The sequence below is a fragment of the Schistocerca americana genome, chromosome 8, assembly GCF_021461395.2.
Source record: "Schistocerca americana isolate TAMUIC-IGC-003095 chromosome 8, iqSchAmer2.1, whole genome shotgun sequence".
Taxonomy (NCBI): Eukaryota; Metazoa; Arthropoda; class Insecta; order Orthoptera; family Acrididae; genus Schistocerca; species Schistocerca americana.
In genome coordinates, this window is record NC_060126.1 from 417375511 (window position 1) to 417397345 (window position 21835).

General features: G+C 39.6%; 1 protein-coding gene across 3 annotated transcripts in view; it reads left to right on the top strand.

Moving 5' to 3' along the window:
- LOC124546032 (mitogen-activated protein kinase-binding protein 1) overlaps positions 1 to 21835 on the top strand; it is a 922513-nt gene that overhangs the window by 881280 nt on the left and 19398 nt on the right. For all 3 annotated transcript variants that reach the window (XM_047125004.1, XM_047125005.1, XM_047125006.1), the window contains exons 24-25: positions 8486 to 8596; positions 18011 to 18132. In XM_047125004.1, the coding sequence (XP_046980960.1) occupies positions 8486 to 8596; positions 18011 to 18132 (233 nt within the window). The remainder of the gene's footprint in view (positions 1 to 8485; positions 8597 to 18010; positions 18133 to 21835) is intronic.

The window sequence follows — 21835 nt, forward strand, 5'->3', positions numbered from 1 at the left end:
CTTACTGGAACGTTAAAACTGTGTGCCGGACTGGGACTCAAATTTGGGACCTTTGCCTTTCGTGTGCAAGTGCTGTACCAACTGAGCTACCCAAGCACGACTCACAATCTGTCCTCACAGCTCCAATTCCACCAGTTCCCAGTCTTCTACCTTCCAAACCTCACAGAAGCTCTCCTGCGAAACTTGCATAACTAGCACTTCTGGAATTAAGATATTGCAGAGACATGGCTTTGCCACAGCCTGATGCATGTTTCCAGAATGAAATTTTCACTCTGCATTGGAGAGTGCGCTGATATGAAACTTACTGGGAGATTTAAATTTTTCTCTATTCCTTTGTAATGTCATTTTAATCACTGTATTAACTTTTCTAATTGCTCTCATTTTTAATTCCCATTATTCATTTTCCAGTGGGAATCTTTGTGCTTGTGATTTTGATGATTGCGTGTATTGATATTGACTTAATTTCTTCCATTTCCTCATCTTATATTTTCGTCCTTATTCTTGCAATCATTATTTATATTCATTGTTTTCCTTTAATTTCTCTGTTCTTATAATCCATTCTTTCATTTAAATCTTCATCTGCATTATTTTGTCCATTGTGCAATAAGTTTTTAATGTTGGTGTGATGATTACCATCCAAGCAAATGTACATCTTCTAATGAAAATTACATTTTTGACACCACTGCACATATAAATAGATTATGTACTCTTTTGTTTTTTAACTGATAGATTGGCATTTTCAAATAATTAAGTATTATGATAGATAAATAAAAATATTTCAATAATTAACTTCACGTGCATAAAAGATTGCTTCTGGAAAACGAATGATGGGAATTAAAAATGAGAGCAATTGAGAAACCTAATATGGTGATTAGAATGATGTTACAAAGGAATAGAAATTAAAAAATATGTTTCAACCAAATAATTGAATAAAAATAATTATCAAAATAATTTTGATAAAGATTTAAAAATAAAAAGATTTTAAAGCACATAACGAGATTCAAATCTGCAACCTCTTGCATGTCAGGTTAGTACTACAACCATTATATTGTGCAACCAGTTTGTAAAACATTACTATTTAAAGTGGTAGAGCATCACACAAGAATCTGAATTATTATTATTATTATTATGTCAGTTACAAATGATGGCCCACCAGGGTGAATGGTTGCAGGGTGTATGGGGCCTTAATCTACATTCCCATATAGGTGGTTTCAAAAAGTTGATGCACTGTTGGGGACTTCTTCTTGTCAGTAAAGATATAAACAGAGTTTAGCAGTTCACAGTGGATGAGACAAATAATAAAGAGCAGAGTTGAGCATCCAGTAGCATTACATGCTGCTGAGCACAATGTGCTAGATTTCAACGGCTGCTTCACAATCTGTGTCATATGGATCCTTCTCTCCCCCCCCCCCCCCCCCCTCCCTCCTCCAATGCCAGCATCTCTGAATTACATAGAGGGAAATTGTCCGTACAACACATCATTTGAACCTGTAATCTTCCTGGCCTCAATCCTCAATAGCCTTGGCCCCACACTAACCTCCACTGCTGCCCGAAAACCCTGCCGTCACTCGCCCTGTACTCACACCCTCCTCTTCACAGTCTCTCTCTCTCTCTCTCTCTCTCTCTCTTTTATGCCTCTTTTATTTATCTCCCAACATTTGAAATAAGATAATGTATATAGCATATTTTCTGAGTTCTAAAGACTACTCAAATTCTGCTGTTGAGTAATATATTGATACAGGTTGGAGGCTTTGTCTGTTAGGCTCATCGAGCTCGAGGGGCAGGCGTCGGCTCGTAGTGGCGTTGGGGCAACTGTGGTGAGACCTATGCCTACTTCGGTGGCCTTGGAATCACATGGAACCCCTGATGTCGCTGCGTCTTCCGGCAGTGAGCATCTTACCGGTCAGCCATCACTCCAGGGTGAATGGCGGACAGTGGTGGGCTCGCGCGTGCCTGGCCGAAAGGCGAAGGTGGGATCTGGCCGCGTGGCAGCTGCCTTACCCCTTTCCAACAGGTACGGGGTGCTTCCTAGTGGTGATGACATCGTTTCCGAGCCACCACAGGATGCCTCGCCTGTTGGGCCAGTGGCCGATTCTCCGGCAAGGTCCCGACAGTCACAGAGGGCGGGCCTATTAGTTATAGGGAGCTCCAACGTTAGGTGGGTTATGGAGCCCCTCAGGAAAATAGCGGGTAGGTCGGGGAAGAATGCCAGTGTGCACTCGGTGTGCTTGCCGGGGGGTCTCGTCCGTAATGTGGAGGAGGCCCTTCCGGCAGCTATTGAACGCACTGGGTGTGACCGGCTGCAGATAGTAGCACATGTCGGAACGAATGACGCCTGCCGCTTGGGTTCTGAGGCCATCCTTGGTTCCTTCCGGCGGCTGGCTGATTTGGTGAAGACAACCAGCATCGCACGCGGAGTGCAAGCTGAGCTTAATATCTGCAGCATAGTGCCCAGAGTCGATCGCGGTCCTCTGGTTTGGAGCCGTGTGGAGGGTCTAAACCAGAGGCTCAGACGACTCTGCGACTATAATGGTTGCAAATTCATCGACCTCCGTTATTGGGTGGAGAACTGTAGGGCCCCCCTAGACAGGTCAGGCGTGCACTACACACCGGAAGCAGCTACTAGGTAGCAGAGTAAGTGTGGCGTGCACACGGGGGTTTTTTAGGTTAGAGGGACCCCCCCTTGGGCGAAACGATAAAATACCTGACGGCTTACCAGAGAGGACATTATCATCGTTGATAAAGAACGTCCGTCCTCAGAGACCAAAAACAGGAAAAGTTAACGTAATATTGGTAAACTGCAGGAGTATCCAGGGCAAGGTTCCTGAATTAGTATCTCTTATTGAAGGAAATAGTGCGCATATAGTATTAGGAACGGAAAGTTGGTTAAAACCGGAAGTGAACAGTAACGAAATCCTAGACACAGAATGGAATATATACCGCAAGGATAGGATAAACGCCAATGGTGGAGGAGTATTTATAGCAGTAAAGAATTCAATAATATCCAGTGAAGTTATTAGCGAATGCGAATGTGAAATAATCTGGGTTAAGTTAAGTATCAAAGGTGGGTCAGATATGATAGTCGGATGCTTCTATAGACCACCTGCATCAGCAACCGTAGTAGTTGAGCGCCTCAGAGAGAACCTGCAGAACGTCGTGAAGAAGTTTCGTGATCATACTATTGTAATAGGGGGAGACTTCAATCTACCAGGTATAGAATGGGATAGTCACACAATCAGAACTGGAGCCAGGGACAGAGACTCTTGTGACATTATCCTGACTGCCTTGTCCGAGAATTACTTCGAGCAGATAGTTAGAGAACCAACTCGTGAAGCTAACGTTTTAGACCTCATAGCAACAAATAGACCGGAACTTTTCGACTCCGTGAATGTAGAAGAGGGTATCAGTGATCATAAGTCAGTGGTTGCATCAATGACTACAAGTGTAATAAGAAATGCCAAGAAAGGAAGGAAAATATATTTGCTTAACAAGAGTGATAGGGCACAAATCGCAGAATATCTGAGTGACCACCATCAAACGTTCATTTCTGAGGAAGAGGATGTGGAACAAAAATGGAAAAAATTCAGAAACATCGTCCAGTACGCCTTAGATAAGTTCGTACCGACTAAGGTCCAAAGCGAGGGGAAAGATCCACCGTGGTATAACAATCATGTACGAAAGGTACTACGGAAACAAAGAAAGCTTCATCATAGGTTTAAGAGTAGTCGAATCATAGCTGATAAGGAAAAGCTGAACGAAGCGAAAAAGAGCGTAAAGAGAGCGTAAAGAGAGCAATGAGAGAAGCATTCAACGAATTCGAACATAAAACATTGGCAAACAATCTAAACAAGAACCCTAAAAAGTTTTGGTCATATGTAAAATCGGTAATCGGATCTAAATCCCCTATTCAGTCACTCGTTGACCACGATGGCACCGAAACAGAGGACGACCGAAGAAAGGCAGAAATACTGAATTCAGTGTTCCGAAACTGTTTCACTGCGGAAAATCGTAACACGGTCCCTGACTTCAGCCGTCACATGGACGCCAAAATGGAAAATATTGAAATAAACGATATCGGAATTGAAAAACAACTGCTATCACTTAGTAGCGGAAAAGCATCCGGACCAGACGAGATACCCTTAAGATTCTACAGTGATTATGCTAAAGAACTTGCCCCCTTTCTATCAGCAATTTATCGTAGATCGCTGGAAGAACGTAAAGTACCTAGCGACTGGAAGAAAGCGCAGGTCGTTCCCATTTTCAAGAAGGGTCATAAATCAGATGCGAATAATTATAGGCCTATTTCGCTTACGTCAATCTGTTGTAGAATAATGGAACATGTTTTGTGTTCTCGTATTATGACGTTCTTAGATAATACAAATCTCCTTCATCATAACCAACATGGATTCCGCAAACAGAGATCATGTGAAACTCAGCTCGCCCTATTTGCCCAAGAAATTCACAGTGCCGTAGACACTGGCGAGCAGATTGATGCCGTATTCCTGGACTTCAGGAAGGCATTTGATACGGTTCCGCACTTACGTTTAGTGAAAAAAATACGAGCTTACGGAATATTGGACCAGGTTTGTGATTGGATTCAGGATTTCCTAGAAGAAAGAACACAACATGTCATTCTTAACGGTTCAAAATCTGCAGATGTAGAGGTAATTTCGGGAGTACCGCAGGGAAGCATGATAGGACCTTTATTGTTTACAATATACATAAATGACTTAGTTGACAACATCGGTAGCTCCGTGAGGCTATTTGCAGATGACACGGTTGTCTACAAGAAAGTAGCAACATCAGAAGACTCGTACGTACTCCAGGAGGACCTGCAGAGGATTAATGCATGGTGCGACAGCTGGCAGCTTTCCCTAAACGTAGATAAATGTAATATAATGCGCATACATAGGGGCAGAAATCCATTCCAGTACGATTATGCCATAGGTGGTAAATCATTGGAAGCGGTAACGACCGTAAAATACTTAGGAGTTACTATCCGGAGCGATCTGAAGTGGAATGATCACATAAAACAAATAGTGGGAAAAGCAGGCGCCAGGTTGAGATTCATAGGAAGAATTCTAAGAAAATGTGACTCATCGACGAAAGAAGTAGCTTACAAAACGCTTGTTCGTCCGATTCTTGAGTATTGCTCATCAGTATGGGACACTTACCAGGTTGGATTAATAGAAGAGATAGACATGATCCAGCGAAAAGCAGCGCGATTCGTCATGGGGACATTTAGTCAGCGCGAGAGCGTTACGGAGATGCTGAACAAGCTCCAGTGGCGGACACTTCAAGAGAGGCGTTACGCAATACGGAGAGGTTTATTATCGAAATTACGAGAGAGCACATTCCGGGAAGAGATGGGCAACATATTACTACCGCCCACATATATCTCGCGTAATGATCACAACGAAAAGATCCGAGAAATTAGAGCAAATACGGAGACTTACAAGCAGTCGTTCTTCCCACGCACAATTCGTGAATGGAACAGGGAAGGGGGGATCAGATAGTGGTACAATAAGTACCCTCCGCCACACACCGTAAGGTGGCTCGCGGAGTATAGATGTAGATGTAGATGTAGAAATGTTGAATCAGTACTTCGACTCAAATGGAAGCATGACGTCTGTTCAAAAAGTTCCGGAACTTTGTCTAAAAAATTTTCTATGCTTACCTGTTACTTATTGTGCATGGTCTCCTTCAAAATACTCTCCTCCGCAGTTGATACACTGGTGCTGACACCATTTCCACTTCTGGAAGCAGTTTTGGTATGCCTCGTGTGGATCATGCGAAGTGTCATCTGAAAATTTTCTGCTATCTCATCTGTTGTTGCAAATCTTCGTCCTTTCAATGGAGTTTTCAACTTCTGAATTAAAAAAAGGCCACAGAGGCTGGGTCTGGAGAGTACAGAGGATGAGGCAGCACAGTGATCTCACTTTTTGTGCAATAGTCACGCACCTACAGGGATGGGTGTGTGGATTTGTTTTCTTGATGCAAGGGTTATGAATTGTCTCGCCACATTTCAGGCCATTTCCTTCTCACATTTTCTCACAGGTGTCGCAACACGTCCCAATAGTATCATTGATTAACAGTTTGTTCTTGTGGCACAAATTCATGATGAACCAATCCTTCAAAGTCAAAGAAAACCATCAGCATGGCTTTGATGTTTGGCCTGACCTGATGAGCCTTTTTTGGTCTTGGAGAATCTTTCCCATCCTATTCTGAGGATTGAACCATGGTGTCAAAATTATAACTGTAGACCCATGGCTCATCAGTAGTTATGATTGTCTTAAGGAACATCTCGATCTCATTTGCCTGATTCAAAAGCTCTTCACAGATTGTGAGGCGATGGTCTTTCTGGCCTTGACTCATGAGCCGTGGGATGAATCTGACAGCAACATGATGCATTCCAAGATGCTGTAGCAGGATTACATCACATGATCCAACTGAAATGCTACATTCTTCTGCAATGTCTTGGACAGTCAGTCTTTGATTGGCACACACAATTTCATTGACGCTGCTGACATGGGCGTCATCGGTAGATGTTGAAGGGCGTCCTGAACAAGAGTCATCTTTAACTTCCATCCGGCCTTCTTTAAAGGTGTGAACTATTTGTAACACTGAGTATGACTTAAGCACTCACCACCATAGGCTTTCTGCATGATTTGATGTGTCTCTTTAAAGGTTTTCATGAGTTTGATGCAAAATTTAATAAAACACTGAACAATAACTAACAGACATACAACACTGAAACTTCAGGCAGTTACATATTAAACACAAGCATGTGAAAGGATGCCAACCACATCTGACTCCAACACATCATTGGCGCGAAATTACAAGTGTTCCAGAATTTTTTGAGCTGACCTTGTATTTTGCAGCTGTCATCACAAGAAACATCCTCTCATCCACACTTTACATACTTCCCACCAGTATCACTTTTGCACTAATGTCCACTTACTTCCAAGGGAAGCAAAAATATTTTTTTACCCTGTGGGGGGCTATTTTTAAAATGTGATTGTTCTTTTCGATTGATAGGCAAGAAAAGTGCATTAAGGAAATAGTAAAATATTTCAGGCTGCCCATAAATTGAGCTAATGTTAGTCTAGTAAATTATAAGGCATTGTTTGTTTGTGTCTTCCTTCACACCACTGTTTTGTTTATTAGAAGATTCTTACTTATTTTTCAAATACAAAGAAAATTTTGTAGAAGGTAATTCTGTGCTGGAGAAGAACTACATTCATTGGGAACTACCCAACCAAAGTAACATTGTGGGAATAAAAAGCTGAGAGCACTTACTTCACAGGATACTACCCTTTCAGTTTGATGCTATGTTTGTGCTGTGAAATGTAGTGTAAACTCGAAGCTTTTTACCATGCAAACCTGACACTGCTTTATCTATTAATTGAGCAGAAAGTGTTACAGAAATGGGAGCACTTTTAGGATTAAATAAGGAGGTCATTCTGATTCTTGCAGTAAGGGACACGTAGTCAATAGGGTCAGTGTCAAACAGTATAATGTAGGAGACAGATAAGACTTGAAAACTTTGGAAGTTATAACAGGCAGAGAGAGGGCAAATCTGTGTGTTACAGAAACTGAATGCAGAAGTTGGCAATAAAAACAAAAAAGTTGGAAAAAATAAGACTATGGAGAGAATGTGAAGGAGGAGGAGGAGGAGGAGGAGGAGGATTGTAGGGAGCATGTTTCCACTTAAATTCTCACACATTATACAGTGTTGCAGAGCATGCTATATCACTCATATCAATGGCATAAAATTATGTGAGCCACTATGAATATGGTCTTATCAAATGGTAAAATTACTGTGCCATTAGTTCAATCTATTACTTTCAGTTGCTACATTGCATAATTACTTGCATGTTTTTGATTGCTACACGTGTTCCCTGTGTAATGCTGGCATCCTATTGTATCTTATTTATAATATAAACAGTTCCAACATGCAACTAAGTACTTTAAAAATATATTCTCTTAAATGCAAGCCTTGTTTCAGCCCCCTTTATTTTGTTTATTTCATTACCTGTATATTTTCAGTATACATTTATCTGCGTAGGTGTAACAAAGTATCTGGTTCCAATACGCAATACCTTGTAAAATTTATAAAACTTAAACTCTTACTAGCAGTGAACATAATATGAAGTACAGTACCATATTAAACAGTGCTTTAAAGCTATGCTGTTAAGTAGCAAACAAATGTATTTTTGCATCATAATATGTCCTAGACACCTACTATTTTGTTTGAATTTATAATACACTTACTGTGTGCCTTTAGAAAGCATTGTAGATGATTATTGAAATGTGTAAAAATTGGCATGCCATGCTTTATATATTCGTCATTTCTTAAGTACAGACTTTTAACGTGCATATGTGAACTCTATAACACATTTTGTTTACTCCAAATTTTATTATTTTTATGTTTTTTTTGTTGCTTTGTAGTACAGCTGCATGCATTGTTTTATTTTTTGCGTAGTGGACAGTGATGATGGTGGAGATATTGATTCAGGAGATCTGCGAAGGTCTTGTTCGCTGAGTGACTTAACGAAACCTTCGAGGCGTCCTTTGCATGGTGGTCCTGTGCAAGGTATTGTATTATGTAACTCTTCACACATATTGTAGTAGATATCAAAAACTTGCTAGAAATTTCATGCTCTCTGACTTGAATGGCAACTCTGGAAATTTCTCAGAAATGGAAAAGACTTGAAAGCCTTCTAGTTTGAACAAAATAGTTCTTAATAGTGAAAGAACAGGTTGTACACAATACCAGCAATGTAGGAAAAGAGATTCTTGGGCTGGAATGCCACACAGTACCATTATTTACAACATGATAATTATTTTGTTCTGTTGTAATTTAGTATGATCCAAATGTGCCACTCCAAACTCCTGCTTCTCATTGTAGCGCTCATAACAGAAACAGTTTGAGCCACTGAAGTTGAACTATGTCACTGAACTCTGTTGGTAAAATAGTTGCAGTAATTGACTGCTTTCATTACAAGATAAGAGCACTTCGATACGCTTTGAGGAGTTTGTGCTTTGTACTGATATCATCTTAATGCTCAATGCAGTGCCCATGGCAGTTAATCAGATGTATAAGTGTTTGTTTGTACATTAATTCTCCCTATAATTTGACACTAATGGGAATTTGATAATCAATTGTTTCAATCTTTCTTCCCCTGTACTTCAACTCTTGTTGAAGAAGGAAATGAAATTTGTGGTTTGTTAAATGACACTGACCACAGTCAGCACTTTGAACTGAATACCGTTCTGTTTTCGTGGTCCGTGATATTTTCAACCCCCATGTTAATATCCCTTCATCCTCAGTTCTAAGTAGTCCAGACTTGCCAGTACTAAGCCATTCACTGTTTCACAAATACATACTGAATCAACATAATCATCATCTTTGTGATGGTTATTTGAGTAAAATAATGCTCCTCATTTATCCAAGAGACAAGATGCAACACTCATATACAGATGTATTCTGATGGAGAATGTTGCTGACTTATTTCTCCAGTAACATGGGTAACAGGTCCCGAGTTCGAGTCTCGGTCGAGCGCACAGTTTTAATCTGCCAGGAAGTTTCATATCAGCGCACACTCCGCTACAGAGTGAAAATCTCATGCTGGAAACATAGGTAACACATTGTAGCAACATTATGAAAAGGAAATTTGCTGCTCACCATATAGCAGAGAGACTCCCGATTCGCAGATAGGCACAATAAAAAGACTGTCACATATAAAGCTTTTGGGCATTAATGCCTTTGTCAACAATAGACAGCAGTCGCGTGCGCGCGCGCCCACACACACACACACACACACACACACACACACACACACACACAAAACCGTAGTCTCAGGCAACTGAAAACTGGTTTCAGTTTCCTGTGCAGTCGTGTCTGTGTCTGTGTGTGTGTGTGTGTGTGTGTGTGTGTGTGTGTGTGTGTGTGTGTCATCTATTGTTGACGAAGGCCTCAATTGCTGAAAGCTTTATTTGTGATAGTCTCTTTGTTGTGCCTATCTGCGACTCAGCGTCTCCACTATATGGAGCAACTTCCCTTTTCATAATATTGTTGCATTCAATCCTCAGTTTTCTATTGTTTGATTTAATTTAACACACTGTTGCATTTTCTAAGCAGTTAGATAACTATAAATTTACTTAACTTTTAACTTTCCCAAGCATTCCATAATATACTGTGAAGCTCTATTTTAGTGGTATTCACAAAATGATTGCAATAACAGTGAGTGAAGTGATGATCAGTGACAGAGAGATGTTACCTCTATTGCATCAACAAGAAAGAAGACACCTGGGATTTCACAAGTGGTCATTGCTGAACAGTGTGAATATTTTTCACTTGTATGTGAACAGAATCCTTGAAGGTATCATTACCTTTGGTTTATTAACGGTGTAGCAAGCAATAAATAATTACTTCAGTGAGCCTCTGAACATCACTTTCTGAACACACATAACTTCTGCTGCATGATCAAATTTGTATCTACATTATAACTCTCGCCCCTAATCTAGATTCTTGTGCAATGGTCATTATTGGTGTTATGGTTATAAGTTCACTACCTGTGTTTATTCCTATGACAATATTGACACCATGAACACAGCTTTCAAACTGCATGTGTTTAGTTTTGTTGTACAACTTGTAGTGTGCGTGCACCATGTGTAGGTGTTGCTGATTCAGAGCTGTGAATTTAACTTAACTTTATTAGTGCATGCCTGTTTGTGACAGTAGGAAAGAAACTATTTTTAATCTTTACCTTAATATTTGCACAAACATATCAATAATACTTAAAAATGTGCAGTAAATATGATTTTTGTATTCAGCTAACACGATTAAGAAACAGTATCTTGTTTTTATATTTGTATATAAATCACTCTAAAAAATGAGCTGTTCAGACTGGATCTTGAACTTGTGCCCTTTCCTGTTGCATCCATTTCTCTTACCACCTGAGCACCTTAGTGTAGTAATACACACAAATAAGTATGCAGAGTAACTTGATTACTCTAATGAGAACACATTTCATAAGTTCAGTACAAAGTCTGTGTGCGTAGCTAGGCCAAGTCCAAACAAGTAACCAGCACCTTGAGAGAGGTACAAGAGAGCACAGGAATGAACCATAACAGAATGAGGAAGGGAGCTATCTGCGCCAAGATTATTGTAGATAGGTCGCTAGTATGACACTGATGGTTGGCTGCACTCATTAACCTTGACGCAATGTTGTTTTCACCGTTTCATAGTGCCACTGGCAGGTGGACTGCCCTATGCCATTAGGCACTGTGAGGACAAGTTGAATCATAACAAGATGAGCTGACCCCTTGCATCCTGTTGTGTTCGTGTCCAGTGAGATGCCAGTGTGGTAGATGTGATAATAGGGGAGTACCACTGTCCTCTCCATTTGGTGGGGCAACAGAGAGATGGTGTACCTCCTGTGTCCCACCCTGCAATGTGGTGCGCCACTTGGCACACAGGAGAGCGAAGCCCATGTCATCTGGGACACCATCGATGGGCACCCTTGGTGGAGTCAAAAGTTCCCTGTCAGCCACCACTGGATAGTGTGGCTGGAAATAACCCTGACAATGATGGCTTCATCGCAGGTGGGCGCTCACAGGTGGGACACCAACCATCTTTCAGTTTCTGGAACACTTATTTACAGGCAGTCCAAACAAATGATGCACCTTTCTTGAGTAATTGATTGAGAGGATACGCCACTGTAACTGCCTGCAGCAGGAACTTGTGATAATATATGACTTTGCCTAAAACTGCCTGGAGCTCCTTCACAGTAGCATGGTGACAGAGTGCCTCAATAGCCACAGTATGACTATAGCTTGGCTGTACCACCTGATGAGAAATTATGTGCCTCAGGTACTCAGCAGGAGGTTAGTGGAAGGTTGTAAATAATAAGACTGATCCACATTGCACTTGAGACCTCCATCTTGCAATGTCTGAAACAAAAGCTGAAAGTTGCAAAGATGACCTCAGTTGTCAGATCAGTGATGATGATGTTGTCAAGGTAGGTAATACAACAAAGGTTTCTTAGCAGGAGTTGCTCCAAATAATGTTGAAAAAGGGCCAGAGCACTGGTGACTCCAAAAACTAAACTGTTCTACTGGTAGAGGCTGTATGGCATATTGACAACAAGGACCTGACAAGACTCTTCATCAGGCAGTAGCTGTAAAACTGCTCCTGACAAATCCATTTTTGAAAAATACTGTCCTTGCCACCATTTTTGTCATGAGTTCTCATCGGTGGTGAATGAATTGATTGTCTGCCACCTTGAAAGTGCCACAAAGATTGAACTTGCCTATTGCTTCCTTAAAAAGCAACGATGGTGCAGCCAATTGACTGAACAATATGGTTCGCATGACACCTAATGCTGTCAGCCAATCTAGTTGTTATTTTACTCAGTCACAAAATGCCAATACCACAGGCCTGGCATGAAAGAAATGAGATCTCAGTGTGGGTTTGAAGGTGGTATGCAGCCTGTAATCTGTGGTATTACCTAGCCCAGGTGTAAAAAAAAGGACAAATATTCCTCGTGCAGGTCACCCCCTTCTTGACAGGGTGTGAGGTCAGACACTGAATGTATCGAATTGGTGACAGTGAATTCTAATGCCATGAAAGCATGCAAACCAAACAAATTTTTCAGAAAGGAACTGACAAGATGGCCCTAAGTAGCAGACAGTGGAGGAGAAGCGAGGCACAAGTAAGTGTTAGACTTAAGTAGTGATGCTTTCACATCCTTATTGACCTGAAATAGAAGAGGCATACCATTATACACATATTGATGAACAGTTTCGTAGAAACAGTTGCAAGATTGTCACATTCATTGCTAACAGCATTAATGTGCATAGCTTGATAATTCAAAGTCACAGCTGGAGCCGACATGTAATTGCACTCCATCCTTTCTTTCGACAGTGATGGCAAGAAGCCCAATGCTGAGGGCTGGCTGGCTGGTCATGTTGAATAAAACAAGCTGGGCAGGAAGGCAGGGGCTTGCTGAAGTTTGTCCACCATAGCCATTTTTGTATGGAGCAGAATGTGACTGAACATGGTATACCACTTACCACTATGAGTTCTGCTTCTGAAGGGTACTGGAATGACAGAGGTCCATGTTAGCCCAGGAAACTTCAAATTCTTGTGCTATCTTAAGTACCTCTTCTAAGGAGGGGATCTTCAAACTGCAGTGCCAATTGGCAGACCTCTTTATTGGAGGTTGACCTAATAATAGCACCTGAAATTGCAATATCTGCATAAGTTTCTTTAGACTGGGCAGAATGAAATGAAACTTTAAACTTAAACATTTCAACTCCACAGTTCATGTCTTATAGGTTTGAAGTGGTTGCTTCCTGCACTGATGAAATACCACTCTTGTGGAAGTAACACGGGTATGCTTGTGATAATATGCAGTCAGCAAACAACACATTTTCTCTAACGGCAGATATATATCACCTTGAAGACCATGAAGTGTTGCTTTAGACATTTCTCATGCAATTCACAGTCTTCAGCAACTTTCTCATAGGCGGAGAAAGGTGGCTGATAGTCCAGTAAACTTTGAGGCTATTTAACAGGCCTGTCAATACTATGTCCATCATGACGGTGTGTTACTGCTGCTCCATTTTCAACCACATTGGCTGCTGCTGCAGTAAATGTTGAAGGACAGTCTGAAAGGATGCGAAAAACACATGTGAATAATGAACTGAATTCATTGCCACCTGCTTAGTAACACACACAAATGGATGTGGATAGGTTAACCAAATCACTTAATGAGAACAAGTTTGTAAGTTTCATACAAAATTGGTTTACATCAGTAAGCTGCTTCCAAATAAGTAACAATTGTCCTGAGAGCAGAGTCAAATGAATGCATGAGTGAACAGTAACAGAATGAGGAAGAGAGACCTCTGCTGTGGGATTATAATAGATAGGTTGTTAGTTCGACGCACTCTCTGTTGGCTGCATGCTCTGACCTCAATGCGATGTTGCCGTTGCTGTTTGATTGTGCTGCCATCTTATGGCCAGACCGGACCGTCAGATGCCACATGGGTGAGTTGAATCATAACAAGAAGAGCCGGCATCTCACATCTTGTTGTGTTCACGACCAGCAAGGTACTGGTGCGGTAAATTTGGTAACCTGGGGTTACCACATCTAGCATTACTAGAAGTTTTTCTCTAAATTTTAATTTGTCGGTGTATCCCTACTTTCTAGCCTCCATGGTGTCCTTCCCTCTGTCTTGCTGGTCTTGTAGTCGTGGGAGAAACTGTATTTCATTACAATGTACTCTGGGCTGTATAGTGAAAATTTATAATGTAGGCAAGTCCTTGGGCTAGGGATGAGCCATTCTCCTATTTCCCATGAATGGTAGACCAGCAACGACTGCAGGATAGCTCTCACGCTGTTTGTAATGTATGGAACAGGTACCAGCAGACTAGAAGTTGTTAGGTATAATGGGACAAAGTAGTCAGGAAGAGCACAGTCACAAAAAGCCAGGATCCAGGCTAGAGTCCTGGTCCAGCATTAACTTTTGATCTGTGCATCTTATGTTGCAGTCAAAGATACATTCTATTTTAACAGACTGTTTCAAGAACATAGAATATAAACATTTTCTTTACAAACTACTCTGGTTTCATAATTAATGTATAACTACTATAGTTTTATTATTAGTGTATAACTATTGTTGTTTTATTGTTAGTGTATAACTACTGTAGTTTTATTATTAGTGTATAACTACTGTAGTTTTATTATTAGTGTATAAATAATGTTGTTTTATAAGCAGTTTATATAACCCAGTTCCAAGAAAGAATATGGCAAGTCTCTTATGTGACTTACTGGCTTTTAGTGTTAAAGCAATTTCAGCGTTTAATATGTTTATAATGCTGTCCTTTTTACATTGTCATAATTGTTCACACAATCTGTACTTAAAAAATACTTGAAAATGAAAATTCAAACTCTTTGTATATTTTAGATGCTAATAACACAGAGTAGTTCACAATTTCTATGCAAACAACAGCAACAGCAACAGTGACAAATACTGATAGTATGACAGTCATCAGAAAATGAAGCTTTGATCTAATAACTGCACATTGTCATTGGCACTCTTTGTGGAGTTGCCAGAGTTGTGAAGCCTAGAGAAAAAATTTCCTGTCTATGATGAGTTAAAGTGTGTACATACAAGTGTGAGAACAAACAAAACAGTTAGGAGTAAGAACTGGAAAGAAGCCTTACGGATATTAGTCTGTGGTGGAAAATGATTACAGACAGTGATTGCGCTCTCTCTCTCTCTCTCTCTCTCTCTCTCTCTCTCTGATGAACACTCCATTTTTTTCACCTTATGGAGAATTGCAGTTACAACAAACCATCTATGCACGGATAATTTGTTTAGAACCTAATGTGTGAAAATAAATGTAAACAATATTACAGTAACCGAAATTCCAGGACGGCAGCGAATAAACAGGAAGTGAGTAAAGGTACCATTCAGCTGAAAAATACATGGCGCACAGTTACATAACAAATCATAAAAATGTATTTTATGAAAAGTAGTTTGAAAAGCTATTTCATTAAGGTATTTGTTTTTTCATTCATTCACTCTTTTGTTCTGGAAACCCCTTTTTGAATAAAAATCTTCACAGATCTGTAAAGAGTCAAAATACATTGGTTTGCAAAACTTAAGCACAAAAGTAACTTTCACATGATGTCTCACTGCCAAGTAACATAGCTCAATGAAACTTGGACCATGCATAGAAAGGACTGGTACAATATAGACAGAAGGTAACTGAAACAAATACACTTGGAGACGAACAGAAATGACACTTCCATTCAAAGACAGTAAGTATACTAAAGTCACTGTGATTTATGATGGTCCCCTGGATGTCATAGAAGACAGAAAATGGTTCTTAATAGGGTGTTTGGTCACTACAGGTAGTAATGCATACTTTGTAGCGTGCTTCCATGCTCGCCACAAGGTTGGTATGGACTTCTTGTGCTAGGGCATTCCATTCCTCCACCTTCGTGGTTGAGAACAGCTGGATGGTCACTGGAGCATGTGGATGTGCTGCAGTCTGTCACTAGACATAACCCACATGTGCTCAATGGGATTAAAGCCAGGTAAATGGACTGGCAAGTCCATCCACTCATTCAAAGAGCTGCTCCACCTGTGTAGTTGGAAGTGGTCGCACATTGTCATCCATAAAAATGAAATCGGGGCCAAATGCACTCCTGAAATGATGTAAACAGGAGGAATACAATGTTACTATAATGTCGACTGGTGAGTGAACCATGTTGGAACATTGAGGTCAGTACGCCTTTGCAACATTATACCTCCCATGCCATAACACATGGACCACCAAAATGATCATGTTTGACAATGTTCCTGGGTACACTACTTTTCCCCCCACCTCATGCTATATAAGGGTACGCAATGCTCTCATGAACACTGTCAAACGTGATCATTTCTGTGGTGCAGGTGTTATGATAAGAGAGGTATAATGCTGTATGGGCATTCTGGCCTCCAAATCTTTGAACATGGAATACTTACCCATCAATGCTATTGTAGCAGTGTGATCCTTCTCCATAGGCAGCTTTTCAATGGTGAATGCAGCCCTGATTTCATTTTTATGGATGACAAAGCACAACCACATTCAACTGCACAGATGGAGGAGCTTTCAGTGAATGGACTGGCCCACTTTTTCCCGTGACTTAAATTGCATGGAGCATATGTGGGATGCATTGAGGAGACATATTGCAGCACATTCACATGCACCAAAGACCATCCAGCAGTTATCAACCACAGTTATGGAGGAGTAGATCGCCTTACCACAAGATGTCCTTACCAGTATTGTGGCCAGCATGGAGCATGTTGTAGAGCATACATTGTCGTCCGTTGTGATCACACACCCTATTAAGAATCGTGTCCTGCCATTTGTAATGTCTAGGGCCTGTTATGATTCACAGTGATTTCAGGATAATTATTATTTGTTTGTTGCCTTCTGTATTAAACTGTACCAGTTCTTTTTATGTGTGGTCCAAGTTTTATTAAGCTGTGTTACTTGGCAGTGATACGTCACGTGAAAGTCACTGTCCTCCTTAAGTTTTGAACATCAGTGTATATGTTGGAAGGAAAAAGGAGTTGTTGGAATCTGTGAAATGGTCAAATAGTGTTAAAGAGCTATTAAAACTGCCGTAGACACCTAATTCTGTAAAAAAATGTACAAATTCTCCATTTATGAATTAACATCAAACTTGTGATTCCTTTAAAAACGAGTTAATGTGTTAAATATGTAATGCTAAACACAAAAGCTAGAAAAATTTAAAAATGGTTTGAAATTGTGTGCAAGATTTGCTGCAGGTCATTAGTGCTCTCATTCTCAAATACTGTATAAATACAGTCTGATATCGGTGAATTATTTTGCTCCTGAGACTTTTGAGTTGTGATACTTGTCTTATTATGTTAAACCTTAAGCATAAGATTACACCTCTTAATGAGTAGAGTATGAGAGCATTTTAAATTTTTAGGTCCCATCAATAATTGTATGAAATATAGAAAATTAAAGTTTTTGCCCCTTCAAGCTGTAATACAGGTGACCTGCAACTGGAATCATGTGCCATAAACCAGGTTTGCTGGTTATAGCTCTCGTCATATAGGAAGGCAGCTCAATTTTCAGTACATTCCCCTCTATTAACTGCTGGCAGCCAATAAGATTCATTCGTTTTATGAGTGGCTAAGTTAGTTTGTGTACTGTGGTAGGAAGTATTTAACTTCTCCAAGGCACTCAGGGATTTGTATTAGTAAGAGAAACTTCTTAGGAAAACATTTTAGCACACTATAATTATATTTAGAATTACTTGATGAACTAAAGGCCCAATTTTGAGGTAAAATATTTAAATATTTCATGGTTTTACATAATATGCATGTTGCATATATACTGACAACACAAATCATTGTTTAATTGTTCGCTGCAACACACTATATAAAGTGATAATCCTAAGTTTTGCATCTACAGTTTCAGGGAAAGCTAATAAACCTGTGTCAGGAACGAGGACTCTTCCACGACACAGCAGTAAACAGGCGTCTTCCAGTAATTCAAATATTATGAGAAGCACATCAATGGGGGTCCTAAACCAGGTACGTGTATCAAAGATATGTAATTTCATACTGTGCATTAAAAATCTCTGTAGTGTGTTTTGGAAGTGATAGAGATAATTTATGATCTCAGTGTGTACTTCCAGCTTGTGCTGGTGTTGCTTTAGGTAAAACTTTATATAGGGCAACGATTCAGTGCTACGTAGATAAGTAGCACACAATTTTTTGTCCCCAATTTTCTGTAAATATAGTTACTCAAATTCAGTTCTTCATGCCATGGTCACAAATGCCGAAGGAAAAATCTCCTAAGAAAAAAAATCTTCTCACAATTCTTTAGATAGTAAGGGGATATAAGAGAATTTCTAGATAAGTTGTATATAGTTTAATCCTCAGAGTGGGGAAGCACAGCAAAGAAGCTAGATACAAATACAAGTAGTTACTATTTAGAGGTTGGTCAGGTGATGGGAAGTTAGACTGAGTGGTTAGGAGAATTCTCAAGGAGCATGAGCTACTTTCAGAAAGTGTAATGACAAGGGTGAGGAAAGAAACCATCTTTTGTATTCCAGAAAAGATAGACCAAATATGATGGAAAGGGTGTTCCTTTAGAATTCTGATTGGAATTAATAAAGTTTTGTATTGGCTACAATGATGCAGGAAACTTCAAATTGACCAGTGCATTATCTATTATAAAAATCCAACTAAGAGCCCACACTGAAACTTTCTGGTACACAACACTCATCCAAAAATTAATTCAAGAGCATATTGTCGTGGATAATGAGAAGTATTCCAAAGGACAACCAGCTTAAGAGGTATACATTGTGGTAGCTAACAAGGGGAGACCATGACGTTGGGATGCCAGATTAACTTCAGACTTTTTACACATTTAGTAGGCCATTACAACAATTCAGAGTGCAAGTAGGGTGCACTACTCTTCCAGTTCTGAGAAAATCACAAGAGAATTTTACACATTTATCATGTTGTTTCTGTATCTGTGCGTAGAGTTCATGGTGGTCAAGTGATTAGCGTTCGAGCTTTTGTAAGACAAACGTGTGAGGCGACGGTTCAAACCCCACTATAACTTACTTTTTAATCTATTTTTTCTCATCACTGGTCATATTATTTAATTTATATGACATTGGAGACGAAATATAATGGAAAAAGAATCGCGTGTATTTGCGTGAAGTTTTGATTCATGTTTTCCATGTCTGTATGACAAATGACATTCTGTGATGTCGAGAGCATACCCGACAAGTAATCATCCATTACCCTTGTATCTGGCATACTGTGACTTACTATATTACTTATTGTGAATAATGTCATTCACATCATTATTTATCAAGGATTGACTTGGGCTTTCCAAGCCTGTCCCTTATTCTTGAAAATTTAATTACACATGGCAAATAGTCAACATATGAAATTCACTACAACTTCATGAAAATGCGTGTGGGGGTTTTTTTTTTTTTTTTTTTTTTTTCCATCACATTACCTCTCGAATGTCGTAGAAATTAAATAAAGTGACTAGTGATGAAAAATATAGATTAAAAAGTAAGTTATACTGGGATATGTAGCATCACCTTATCCATTATCCTCTTGCAGAAAAAGGAGGTATTGAGAAATCATGTAAGAATTCAAAGGCCTTCTGCACAATGTGTGGTTATCTACTTAACACAATATTATTACTCCTCACTTCTGTTGAACAGTCACTTTATTTGATTTAGTGCCATGCCTCAAAAGAAATGTATCTTTGGCGAGATGGCTGAAAGTTTATAGCAAGTAAAGTTGCTGAGGAAAAAGTTATAGCTGTGTTTTTAAAAAGTGTTTCCAATAATTACAATTGTGAAGTATCAAAGCTTAATGAGTGTATATCAAGCTTACAGTAAATTGTGAATGGCTTAAGAAATGTTGTTATAAATATCCAAAATAAAAACTTGAAGCCACAAACAGAGCTTCATAAATTGTTTTTCATGATTAAGGAGCAAAGTGCTAAAAAGTCTGTGTGTGAGAAAATAAATTGCAAAGGTAGGATTTCTGAATCTAAATTGACATCATATTCTGTGAAACGTGTCTCAGTTGTTAGAAAAAAAATTCGATTTTGCATCTTCAACTAAAGATAATTATTCCTGTATAGAAGACAATGAACTTTATAAAAGTTTCATCAATTTGAATATGGATGGTTATTAGAATATAAAACAGAAGCCAGTAAGAAAAAAGGGTTGCATCCTTTTCCCAACAGACGGACATTTTGCAAGACATTAATAAAGACCTTCATTGACTAGCATTGTCAAACCTGGTGCTGTAACAGAAAATGCCCTTGATGTAAAATCCCAAAAGATCATCTTGCAACAAAATGATGTAGTAGTTTGTATTACTGTTACAAATGGTGCAGTGAAGAATAAGTCAGACCCTTGTCTGAGATATCTACATCACTTCTTAAAATTAATGACTCTAGAAATACAGCAGTCTGTACAAATACTCTACAGCCATTATTTAATTCACAGCTCTAGTGCAAATGAAGAAAATAGAAATGTGAACACAGAAATTAGGAAGCAATGGCGACAGTATACAAATTGCAATGTATTTTAAGTAAGTGATTTGAACAGAAACCTCCACACCAGTCGTGGAATGCACTTTTATACAGTTCCTGTTTTTGGGGAAAATATAAAGGATAAACATATTTGTGTGTCTGATGCCTCTCCACAGGCAAACTAGAGGAACAACACCCATGGGATTTGGTTGACAAGTATCAAATCATTGAAAGACTGTAGTGTTGAATATTGGACCCATGCAAACATCAGAGCCCAATTTAAAGAATTTTTACATGTTTTAGTTCATAAAAATAACTCTTGTGATTCATTCTGTGCAAAAAATGAATGTAAAAACTTTTTACCTGTTATGAATTGTAATAACAATCCCGCAGAGTAAAAATTTTCATAAATGTATGTATTCATTATCAGAATATTCAGTTCATAGGAAAGAATTTTTTCACATTAGAAGTCTTCTGCTCAACTGCTATTCATAATGCAAATCTGATTTGTCTCACTGAGCACACGCAGAAGACTGAAAAACTGTTAATTTCTAAGTTACCAGATTTTACAGTTGGCAGAAGTTATAGTCAGTTTCCTAAAACTGGTGGTGGCTGTCTAATTCTTGGAGGTCTATTTCTGTAAATTCAACTTAATGATGAGAAACGCTTTGGACACTGTCGAAGTCGGCCATTACAAGACAATTTATTGGGTGAAATATGCTGACACAATAGCACACAGATAATACATAATGTGCCAGTGATGTTATTAAAGCAGAAATTAGCCAACTAATGTTAAAGTCCATGCATAGTGCGGAACCAAAACAAACATCATTAACAGACAGTGGCCAGTGAAGTGAAAGTTTCATCAAGAATGCTCACAAGAGAATCCTTGTTTCGCACGGTTGGCATACTGTTATAGCTCGTCAGTACTCACAGGGTCCCACCAGGTAACACAACATGTGCTTTTGGGTGTAGCCTCTTCTTAAAGTCCACATGCAGAGACAGCTTGTAGATCGGGTGCCACCAGTGGTTAGGGCTGCAGGTCTGTCAGGGTCTGTTATTGCAGTACTCCCCTCCCCCCTCCCCCCTCCCTCCCCCCAGAGATGTCACACAAAGGGATAGAATTGGCCCAGCTTTTGCTGGCTCTGCCAGGTTTCGGGGCACCACCACTGAAGTTGAATCCTGAAGGTAATGCATCTCCACCTTGGCGACTTCCAGCTG